At 44.0% G+C, this 12321-nt stretch overlaps 1 protein-coding gene across 1 annotated transcript in view; it reads left to right on the top strand.

Annotated features, from left to right (window-relative positions):
- The window catches only part of LOC128297559 (nephrin-like), a 77691-nt gene that overhangs the window by 58801 nt on the left and 6569 nt on the right, over nt 1-12321 (top strand). The window contains exons 4-13 of the mRNA XM_053033231.1: nt 3047-3199; nt 7445-7618; nt 7764-8054; nt 8133-8300; nt 8388-8519; nt 9863-9999; nt 11254-11407; nt 11520-11657; nt 11803-11967; nt 12051-12197. Coding sequence (XP_052889191.1) covers nt 3047-3199; nt 7445-7618; nt 7764-8054; nt 8133-8300; nt 8388-8519; nt 9863-9999; nt 11254-11407; nt 11520-11657; nt 11803-11967; nt 12051-12197 — 1659 coding nt within the window. The remainder of the gene's footprint in view (nt 1-3046; nt 3200-7444; nt 7619-7763; nt 8055-8132; nt 8301-8387; nt 8520-9862; nt 10000-11253; nt 11408-11519; nt 11658-11802; nt 11968-12050; nt 12198-12321) is intronic.

Here is a 12321-nt window from a genome sequence, read left to right as displayed (position 1 = left end):
ACTCTCCCGAGCAGACGCGAATGCCCCCAAAAATGCAAATTGAAAGCCCAGCGAAATGTGGGACGATCGCCCCTAAAACCCGGCAAGCTTTTACCAGCAGTTCGGTTCCTTACTGCCGCGACCGCAACACACACACACAAGCCCAGATTGCAGCGCATTTTCCAATCTATTCCGTGGATTATTTTTATAATATTTTCCCCGGTTTTAATATTCATTTGGTGAAGCGAATGGCGAAAGTCTCTTATTCAAATTGTGCCAGGTGAACCCGAAAGGATACGCTGGGAGCGTGTTGGCTTTTTTTTTTTGCACCGCTTTGCCGCTGGTTTTCTTGCGATTTTTGCGGTGACACCTTCCTTCTCCTACAGTACATACGCCCCGGAAGATAGATTGTGGCGCTGACCCAGAAGAGTGGTGCAACTATGAAATTGGGAATGGAAAGTATGGAATTTAACTGAAGTTTTTTTCGTTTTCTTCTTGCTGTTCTTGGGTTCTTGCTGCTGGCAAAGAAACTCGTTTGCACTTTTGGTCTTTTCTATCACTTCACAATTCCATTGCCTCGCTGTACATGGCATACACCTTTTTTTTCCCTAGCTGCAGAAAGGGAGTATGTGAAGAATAGGTTTCAAATAAGAAAAAAAAAAGCGAGGAGAAGTAAAGGAGATAAAATTAAACACCGCTTCTTCACCTTCCGGCTACTGGGTGGACTTTTTTTGCACCCCCCCCCCCCCAATTCCTATCTCCTTCTTATCACACCACGTAGAAACGCTTTGGTGGAAAATCCTGCGAAGGATAGAAAGCCATTTTCAGATAATTGTGAAATCGTTATTCGCTTTGACATGGTTTTCTTTCTTCTTGGGAGGAAAATTGTCGAATTTGTTTTTTTTTGCACTTCTTTCTTTTGCTAAAAGGATCAGCATTTGGTTGGGTGTGTGTGTGCATATCTTTTTGGTGCGAAAGGATTTTTGAGTAAAATGAGTGAACCGGGCGGGGGAAAGAAAATATTGGACGATTTTCGCCGCATTCATACGTTCGATTTTTTCGACTTCCATTTTTACTACATAGTGTTCCGGGAAGCATCGATATTTTTGTGCAGACAGTTGGATAAAGCGTGGGAAGGTAGTCAGTGTAAAAAGGGATTAAGTGACATCGGTTGTGAAAAGAGATAGGGAGTGTGAGAGAGAGAGGGAGGAAAAACACACACAGAATTTCTGAGAAGGATTTTTTATTTTCGCAGTTGCTGCTCCTCCAGATGTCGCGCACTGCCCGGGAATGGGAGGAATAAGACAAATCCCATCGCGTACGGGTTGCAAAGCCAGGCACGACAGCGAATGGATTGAGCGTATATTCGTGTGGGTGTGGATCAACATGCTTCCTGGGATAAAGGGTTTTCCAATCGATTTCTAATGATTATTTAAGTACTGGTTCGGCAGTGTCGTGCAGATATGCAATCCATCCGGTGTGTTAGCCGTTCGGTGATACTTTCCGCCTTTCGTGTTCCCGTATCGCACTGCTTTTTTTTGTGTGCGTTGCTTGAGATATGGGGGGAAAAAACGGAAAAATTGTGAAAAAGGTGTTTGCATTTCCGGGATGGTTGAATGTGCGGAGCATGCGGAATGTCTTTAATGCACACCATCTAATCAGCGATGGGCGCAAATATTTGATGCGATGGAGTGTAAAGTGTAAGGTAAACTTGCCCATGAAGGTAGCGATTTATTTGTCCTTCATCTTTTAATGAATTGCTATTTTTTATTCCCAATGAAAATAACTATAAAGATGCACTTCTTTCCGTGGTTCCGAACGACTCATTCATTGGATTATGATTTTGAAGGGCTAAGCAATCCTTAATATTCTAATTGATTATTTATGTAAAGCTTATTTTAATTAAAAAATAATTTATCCATTATTAAATGAATTTGAGACGACTCAGTTGAAGTAGTAGATATATAAAATGAACTTGTTGAAACTGCTGGCGTTGTCAAATTTCGCTTCAGTAGGTGCAGGGCCACGTGAGCTGACAAAATACTGATAAATTTGTCAAAACGGAGCTTTTGTCACTTTTGTAAGCTTTTGTCAAATTTCATTTTGTAGAAAATCCACTACAAAAAAATGACAAAACCGTCACAAAATGCTGACAAAATTTTGCACCGCTTGCTAATTAAGGCATTATGTTAATATTATTTTTTATCGGAAGATTATGTTTTATTTTGCATTTTAAAAGTTTGATTTTTGAATGAACTATAACTTATATTTTATCATTATTCCTCAAATCTCTTAATGTTACACAAAAAAATTATTAAATCATTTATTTTTTTGGTAACAACTTCGATCGTGTGGATATTCCTGTCAATCTATTTCATCAAAGAGTACAATTGTGTGCGCGGCAACGGTATAGTGCAAGGTCTGTGTAGGAGTCGAGGTCGAGTAATATAGAGCAATTTGACAAGTTCTATACACGTGATTTGACGTTTGGACGCTCTTTTCCGTTCAAATGTTTTGTGTGTAGTTGTGTTGATTAATCGGGATATAGTAGACAAGTAGGCTAGACGCAAGGAATCTTACACGGGCGACGAAATGTCAAATGAAATCCAAAATGGCGAACCTCTATCTTGGCTATTACTCGACCTCTATCTTACACAGACCTTGGTATAGTGGCTTTTCGCAGTTGACGACCTGATTTTGTCACTTTCAGCAAATTTGTCAGCATTTTGTCAACTCTCGTAGCCCTGCACCTAGTTTTATTGCAATTTGATCCTTGCGTTATGGGGAGTTCACTTTCACACTCGGTTGTGTTCAGTTTTATTAATGTTCTGTTACAATTTGTATCTTTATTAAATTATTATTAAATAAGCTAACAGGTTTTATTAAATAAGCTAACAAAAAAATAAAGATACAACTAACCAAACCTGCAAACAATTTGGATTGAGTTATTCCGTTGACGTAAATGATGCAAAATAGCTCGCTTTCTATCGCTGTAATTCTCGTTTTTTTGCCATTTGGAACAACATTAATAATGATAAAAACATTTGTTATTCTTTCTTCCCACCAGCACCTCCAACGTCGATCGAAATCCAGGGCTACAGCCGCAACGCGAAGGTGGAAGTCCGGGAAGGTCAGGACCTAACGCTGACCTGCGTAGTGTCAAATGCAAAACCGGTCGCCCACATCGTGTGGTACCGGGGCAAAACGGAGTACAAATCGGGTAAGAGCAACGTTGCCGAACCGCTTTCCCGAAATTCCAATTCCACCAATTCCGGTATCGAGAATTTATCGTGACAAGGGGTGGGGGGTGGGGAGGGGATTTGTGTTTCCTTTTTTGTTTTTTTTTATTTGGTCCCTATTATTCCGGACTACCTTTTCTTCGGTTTCGGCGGTTCCGGAAATGGGTCAACATTCTGTCTCGACGCCTTGCCCCGGCACGGGGGCAAGTGTTATCTACACTTGTGAATGGTTTCCGATGGGCAGAGTTTATCGAAAATATTATCTCGAACGACAAGGACTATTTACTGTTTAATGTACGAAAACGTGTGTGTGTGTGTGTGGGAGTTGCGCCATCGCGGGACGTTCTTTTTTTGCGCTTTGCGGATGATAGAGTCCACAGCACACCCAGTATTGATCAACATCTCAGGCAGAGATACCTTCAACACTTCCTCGCCATATACCCATTATGCTTAACCTCGAGATGGTCTGCACATGGTCTGCAGAAATCGAACACTTTCCCAAACCAGAAAATGCCTTCCCTAAACAATTCGCTTTTTCCCTTTTTTCGTGGCTTTGGAATTGGTGGAACACACCGGAAAAGTTTGTGCCGTACGCTATTTTTCTTTTTTGTTACGTATGGCCCCTAAATAAATGGATTCAACTTTAACAGCTTCCAGCAGATTATTTGAAACCGGGCAACTCCAGGGTTCTATCGCCCACCCAATATTACACGGAGCGTTCCGAACGGTTCGTTTCGATCGGCAGTTCGGTGTTATGGAAATTTTGTTTGGTGCGCGTTCTGGACACATTCCACGCTGCCTCGGAACAGGATGAACTGTGTGCAGCCGGAGTACACACTTCATTCGAGATGCCACTGGTTGGAACTCACTGGTTCCGGGGGTCCCGGCAATGGGCGAAGTGATACGAATGATCAAAATCATCCTCGACACAATCGAGTGGCCGGGGGGGACCACCGGGAAAATGCGGTCAGCATCGCAATAAATAACGGTAATATATTCGGAGGAAATGGGCTGCAGAGGAAACATAGCAGTCCGTGCCCGAGAGTAAGATGTTCCTTTGCCGTGGGGGGAGAGGGATTGGTTGGTTGTGGTCGATGAAGTTGGTAAATGTCACTAAATAAATTATACAGAGGTTAGTAAGGTTTTTTTTGTTTTGTTTTGTCCTTTTTTCGGGGGTTTGGTTTCATTTTCATCGTCCTAGCGGACGACAAGACGCAAAGCGATGTTTCGTGGAAGAAAGACGCTTCTTATGGTGTGTATCCTCCGTATATGGAGAGGTTAGATCGAGTGGGAAGCAAACACCTCAACAATGATTGTCTGACGATGGCACACGGCCATGACTTTGATGCGCCGGCACTGCGAGCTGTGTTTATTTGCTGGGCAGCAGAAGAAAATCTATCACCGAATGTGAAAATTGTTTACCAACCGTGTGTACCGGCTACGTCTTCAGGAGAATTCTTAACGCGAATGTCGACACATTCACAGCAGAATAGAAGGAACTGGGAGCGCCTCGCCCCGGAAACCCGTCATTCGTTTGAGCATCCTTTCGTGTCTTTAGCAGCATTTGCCATCGACCAGTTTCTGGGGTGGGGCCAGGGAAAAAAAAAGCGAATATCGTATCCCTCTTCAAAGGGACATTTTTCAAGGATCCTCCATTGAAACCTCCTTCATATCCTAGCGCCGGGGCAAGCGTCACGGATGGACATAAGCTCCGGTTTTTCCTTTTTTTTTGCGTTTGACCGGAGCTAGGAAAAACCGTGCTTTTTTACACCTTTTCCAGCAAACCTTTTCGGTTGTTCGGTTGCATGGCTCGCAGTGGACGACGTTTTTTTCGTTGGTTCAGCGAACACCCCACAGCACGGAGGCAAAATGAGCAAACAAAATAAATTGAAGTCCTCGCACGGTACATTTTTCATCATTTTTTTGACATTCCCCACCCGTTTTTTTCCGTTCGTTGTCGTTGTTCCATGTTCTTTTAAGCGCTTTCTATCCACCAAGCGGGGTTGAGGGTTTTTTTTTTGCTGCTCGTCTCTCTCTCTCTCTCTTGTCACTCTCACCTATTTGCTCCACTTTTGCTGAAGTCAATACTGCAGAATGGTTTCAACGGACCCCCCGAAAAAAAAAATAAAAAAATTAAATCCTAGCTTCTCGCGAGGGTGAAACTTTGTAGCGAAGGGCTAAAAAAAGGGACCCAACCAAGGAGGAAACCATTTTGTCCAGGCGGCATTAAAAGGATTTTCTTTTACTAAACTGTCGTAAGCTTTTCTTAATCGTTTAAAGACAGGGCTGCTGCGGTGAGGAGGACTCTTTAGGTGGTGAGGGGTGGTTATGTGAAGACGTGTGAGACTTTTGTTTGCAGTTTAAGACTTCAACTTTGTAGAGAATAACCAAAAAAAACCCTCACGTGGAAGTCTGTTCCTAACACATGTAATAGAGCAAGAGAGTTTCCTCCAAAACAATCACGGCACACTGTCTATTGTTCGATGAAGAGTAAAACAAACATATGCCAGCAGTAGATAGCACTTCGGCACACATTATGTGAATTGTTTGCCGGAAAATTCAATCCAAAGTTTGGGTCCAAAGATACTCCAAAACGGGCGGTGTTCAAATGGCGTTCGGCCTCGCAGTACTCGAGGTGACAATCCTATTCCTCGGCGAATTGTGAACACAAACATCACCCCCCACCCCGAGCCCCATATCAACCGTTTTGATAGATGGTCCCACTTAAAAGGGTTCAAGCGATTTCAATTGCTTCGAACCGTACAGCTGGAGGGAGGGGAAATCTTTCAACGCCGCCGGGCACGGGCCTAACCGATCCGACCGATCCGTCTTGAGACAGAACCGGCATGTGTGTGTGAGAGAGTGAGAAATAAACAAAAAAAGAAAACTCCCCAGAGCACCTAAATGATCAAAAAATGGTCACACATTTTCAATCTTTTGGTCAAATGGAAAATTGGAAGGATGTTCGTACGACTGTTTCGGGTGCGACATCTCATTCCGGTTGTCTTCTTCGCTGTGTATTTGTCATTCTTATTTTTTCCCATTCTTCATTTTCACCCCCCTCTGGTGTATGTGTGTTATGTATGGTGATGACAAATTGCTGTCCTCGCCACGTCTTTCCCCCCAAAATCCTATTTTCATAAACAAATTTGTCACGGATTGTCCAGCGTAGCATCCGGTTCGGGTGAAGGCCCGAAGCCAGCGGGACGAAAACATAGCCATATCCATTTTTCCACGCACGCGTAGGTGGAAAAAGGCTTTCTCTTTTTTTGGCAGTGTGTATGCGTGCAGTTGATCGCACATTGCGTTGGATGTCCCTTGCGGGAGATGGTCACATGTGTTCATTTTGCTTTTTTTGTTTTGTTTTTTGGTTATTTTGCTTCATGACACTTTCATTGCTGAATGGAAATTGCTAATGGATTCTGCTCCGAGCAACTTTGTTATGCGCTCAATACAATAGAGCTTTAGCGCACAATTTCCCTTTTTGGATTGTGGGGCAAAGATTACAGGGGTGGAGATTCTTTTTTTTAGATTGTTTTTTTTAGATTGTTTTTTTTTTTATAAAGTTAGATGGAAAAATGTGTCTGTTGTTGAATATTGCAGCAGGCGTGATTTGAGTGAGTTGACGCGACGTAAAAATATTCTTTGGGACACATCAAGTTGTAATAAAGCAGTTAAAAATAGTTCGCTCAGTGTCTGTTTAATAAAAAAAAGGTCAAAATATTAAACCATTTTGTAAAATATCTAAACATCTAATATGTATATCTAAAATAATCTAATCTAAAGTCTAAATTATTTGTTTTCAATGTTTAATAATGTTGTTATGTTTTAAATGGAACATCATTATTTCTTGACCACCCAAGACTACATTGGCATGACTTTCTTTGCAGACTTGGATGGGTGTAAGCTTCCCGCAATGCAATCCAATCCAACCGGTCCCAGGCGAACGGTGTGAAAGTTATACTATTCGACTGGTGATATTAAATTATCCAACTCGTAATGAACCAACCGGGGACCAAATTCCAAAGAAACCAACCAGACGACGGTTTTTCATGTTTTTTGTTTCGTTCCCTTCGTGACGCGATGATACGATGAACTTTACCTTTTCTTTACTGTATTTTTTGTTTTCGTTAACATAATCCTTTTACGTGGCACTTTCTTTTCTCGTGCCACCGTTCACTTACCGCTGCTTGTGTCTAACTATTTTGGTCTGTTTCGTCCTGCAGATACAGTCGAGAACAAGGTGACGGAAACGGAGGGCAAACGGTTCACGGTGTCGTCGCAGCTACGAATCAAACCCACCGCCGAGGATGACTACATGGAGTACACCTGCCAGGCAAAGCACAAAGCCCTGCAACCGGATCGTCCGATGCAGACAAAGGTTCAGCTGTCGGTGTTGTGTAAGTATCTTCACGGCAGCACTGTGAAATGAGGCGACACCTAGACGATGGCTCGTATAATCAGCTTCATTATCCGCGTACTGACAATCTTCAATGCAAATACTGTAATCGGACTATTGTTTTTTTTTTCTTTCTCCTTCAATAGATCCACCTGGCGAGCCCCGCATTGAAGGCTTTACGACCGGCGAGGTACTGCGAAGGGGACAGAATGTGGAGCTTATCTGCAGGAGCCGCGGTGGCAATCCACCGGCTCAGCTGATCTGGTACAAGAACGATGTGCAGGTCCGGATGGCGTACCGGACGACGGATCGGCTGTCAGAAAACGTTTACTCCTTCGTGGCGGAGGAAGGTGACAATAAGGCACGGTTGCGCTGTGAGGCGAACAATGTGATGATCCCGGCACCGCTCAAAACCGAAATCACGCTCAGCGTTTTGTGTAAGTTTTCGCAACAGTAATAGGAGGTTGATAACTGCCTACTGACACTATTATCTATTATGCTTGGGTGTTAAACAGTCGCACCAACGCAGGTGGTCATTTCGGGTGCATCGGAGGCACGCACCGGAGATGTGGTGTCGCTACAGTGCCAAACCGCCCCATCGAACCCACCGGCCGAGATCAAGTGGAGCGTTGGTGGCCATCATATGAAGAACACCACCTCCCGGACCATCGAGAATCCTGATGGTGAGTTACAGAAGTTACAAAAAGTCTTTAAAGTTACAACTAACTTAATGTTCTTCTTTTAATACATTATTTAATTCAAACACACAGGAGGATGGATCACAATCTCCAACATCTCTGTAGCGGTGGAAGCCAACAAACGATCGCTCGTGGTGATCTGTCACGGATTGAATATGCAGCTGACAGATAATATTGTTGCTACTCACACCGTCAACGTCTTGCGTAAGTATATGACTTCACTTTCTCAATACTCTTATCTAAAAATATACCTTTTCGGATTTAATGTCTGTGTAATAATTGGAGCCCAGCGAGAAGAAATCTTTGATCGTCAGTGAGCTCATCATGCAATTCTTAGAGCGACTCCACTCTAAACCTTCTCATGACGAGTCTAATATCTCCAAGTCTAATTTTCAAGTCTCCGAGTCTAATTAATTTTTGACGAAAATGTATTCGTCCGGTGCTCAGTAGAGTTCTTGGCGTCAGAAGAGTTTGTGAGAATTTCGACTATCACCTTGGTCGTAGTGGAATGTCCGGTTATCTGTGAGCTACTCTGAGTCTGTGAGTTGACTTGTGAACAACAGACAAGTGAAGTTTTGCATGACATCAGAACTTCGATCACTTCGATCTGTAAAGCAAAGCGTTTGTTGACGTGTATTACCCTACGTCTTTTTTGTAATAAAAATCAAAACTCCTTCCGTTGATTTCTTTTTGTGTTTTAAACTCACTAATCTCTTGACGTCAATCTCTTACAAATGCGTTCCTCTCGAGCAGTAGTAGATAAACTGATTTTTCCGTCTCTCCTTTTGCTATTTGGTTGCTTTGATCAAAAATCTTACTTGTCCTAACTTGCCAATGCCTGTTTACATATATGGATTGAATTCTTCTCTTCACAAACTTGACTCTACTTTAAAACTACTGTAATTCCAACAGCGTTTATATACTGGAGGACTGGAGAACCTTTATTAGACATCTTTTACATAGCAGAATCGGGATATAATTGATTCTAAATAGATTAATTCTTTAAAGAAGATAGTTCTCCCAGTGTCTATCTCTGAATCGCGAAACACCTTAGTTGAAGCATGCAGCTTAGAGCTTATATAAAAACCCTTCTCCTGAGTGTGATGTTTGGCGAAGACAGCCCAATTTGTTTATTTAATTTATTTTATTTATTTATATGAACATCGTAGTGTTGAGTGGTGTACAATTTTACAAGGCATTTACTCCTTGCAATTTACCTTATCCCGGACATACTCTGTTAATTTGTCTTATTTAACTCTTATAAAATTAAAGTATGTAAACAAAAATTTGCAATAAGGTTCGAAAGCAGAAAATATTTATAAGCCAATTTTTAAGGAGCCTGGAAAGGGATTAGGATTTTCTGATAATCTATGAATCGTTGAGGATTCATTAGTCTTTGAGGACTTCTCGCTAACGCTTCGGAAACTCACCATTAAATATCCTTGTATGGTGCTTGCTTAAAGTTATGCAAAATGAAATCCGTCACCTTATTTGGGCAATAAATTCTTCCTCCAATATTAATTGTTGCATCGCTTGTTTACCAACAGTGCCACCGAACCAACCGGTCATTACGGGCTACACGGAGGGTACGATAATAGCGGCCGGCTCGGTCCAACGGCTCCAGTGTACCTCGACCGGTGGCAACCCACTGGCCACGCTAACCTGGTACAAGAACGATAAAAAGGTAAGTCAATGATTGGGGTTCACAAATCACACAAACATCGCAACAAACCCTTCGTTCGTTTGTTGCTGTTTTTTTTTTTTATTTATTTTGCTGCCCCCGCCACGAAAAGGGGACACACCGTTTTGTGGGACAGCTGATAATATGTTACCACTTTTCGTGACCGTTAAAGGGTCCGGTTTTCTTTGCCTTACTGTTACTGCCCGGTGTGTGGGTTTATTCTTTATGTATGTAGCCCGGCTCTGGTTAACATAGTTTACATCATTCATCAACCAAGCGCCCGAAAACGCTGTGTGGTGTTTGTGTAGCTTACAGCAGGCAGACGGTGATGGTGGAGAGGCCCCGTGTGACACCCGGATCGTGTCAGGTGCCGATAGAGACCACGACCACGACTACCACGTGTTGAGCTTTGGCACATCTGGGGAGGGGGGGGAGGAAAACTCCTGAGGGGGACCGAGAAAATGCCAATATACATACACACACACTCACACAGAGGGACAGAATACGTCGCGCGCTATAGGGGATGGGATCGGTCTCCCCGGTGCCCGCGTGGGAGATTTAATTAATTTCCGCAAACTTTGCCAAGCCCGGCAAGCGGACCGGCTAGTAGAGTATTGGGAAGATGTGCCCTTCGTCAGTAAATATTTGCCTTCCCCCCTCCCCCAAAAAAAAACCGGCCAACACCCGGGGTGGAACCGGGTGGGTTTTTCGGTTCGTTGTGAAGAGCTCCGAAGAGGGTTGTGTGGCCGGTTGTTGTTTTTGTTTGCGAAGCTTCCGTAAACTGCTGCCCGAGCGGATCCGGTGGCTTGGACTTGGGCAGATGCTTCCCGGTTTTGTGTGGCCGTGTGTTTCGATTACCATCCGTCATTTCGTGCGAAGATCCCAGCTGGGGAGAGCTGGACCAATGTGTGTGTCGCCCAGCTTTTGTGCCGTGGACGTGGCCTGGAAGCTCCGGGGAAGAGCCTGACATAGGTTGATGGTGATGGATCACGCGTGGAGTCTCCACATTGGCGGTTCTGCAGTGGACGAAGCGAATTATTTGCGTACAACTGGAACACTTTGAAAGTTGTTGAATTCAATTATCTGGCACGAAAATAGGGCTGAACACCAGCGGTCAATATTGTACGCCGGAAATAGAACAGAGCTGACAGGCGGGGGTGGAATTAGTGGGTGATATTTTTGAACTGAATGCTGTAAATATTAGCCTAAACGATAGAACGATCTTAATGTTTATGAATTTGCATCCACCTTTCTCAGCTCAACTCACCCATCAAATCGACGGAAAAGTCGGTTTCATCGGAAATCTCGATACTGGTCAATGCGACGGATAATCAGGCAAAGTATCGGTGCGAAGCGCACAACTCCGCCACCGAAATACCGATGTCGGCCAGCCGAACCCTTGCCGTGAACTGTAAGTTTTGCTTTGATCCGCTCAAAAAAAAAATCGACTTACTCTTGACTCTTTCTCACCTTTTACTCCATTTTTTTTGTTTTTGCGTTTTTATTTGTGATTGTGCTTCCAGTTCCACCCGAGACGGTCAAAATCAAAATCATACCACCGGAGCTTAAACCCGGCATCGAGGCGACGCTTATCTGTGACTCGAGCTCCAGTAATCCTCCCGCAACGATTTCGTGGTGGCGCGATGGCATCGCAGTTGACGGTAAGTCCTCCACGGTGGCGAAAAGATCGAAAGATCCTTTTGCGGATTGGTTCGTTGCGCCTGAATTGCTGCAAACTCATTCCTCCGTTTGGGGTTGCTCCCCGTTTTGCTCATCGTTTCGCTGTGTTTATCTCGCTTCCAACAGGCATGAACAACTCCTCGAAGCCTGGTCTGTGGGGAGGTTACGTTTCGTCGCTCGAGCTCAAAGTGAACATCAGCCAGGACATGGACGGAAATGTGTACACGTGCCAGAGCGCGAACGAAGCGCTGCAGCGCAACGTCCACGAAGCCATCAAGCTGCAGGTGCTATGTACGTATATTGCTGCTGCTGCTGCTGCTGGGATTTCTAGCAGAAATGCTTACCTTTTGTCTTTTGCCGTCTTGATTGCGCAGATCCACCAAAGTTCAAACCACCACCATCGTCCACCGTGGTCGGTGCGGAGGGCGAACCGCTGACCGTGGCGATGGTCGCTACCGGGAACCCGATGTCCATATCGTACACCTGGACGAAGGACGGTCTACCGATACTTTCCGCTACAGGTACGTACATTAAAAATGGGTCGCAAAAAAAAACAAAACCACCCCCCGGAAAACTGCCAGCAAGCGGTCCAGCAAGGGGCCTTCTTAACTGCCGGCCTGATCCCTTTTCCCTAATCAACGAAAT

The sequence above is a fragment of the Anopheles moucheti genome, chromosome 2 (genome assembly GCF_943734755.1).
Source record: "Anopheles moucheti chromosome 2, idAnoMoucSN_F20_07, whole genome shotgun sequence".
Taxonomy (NCBI): Eukaryota; Metazoa; Arthropoda; class Insecta; order Diptera; family Culicidae; genus Anopheles; species Anopheles moucheti.
This window is presented reverse-complemented; position numbering and strand designations above follow the sequence as displayed.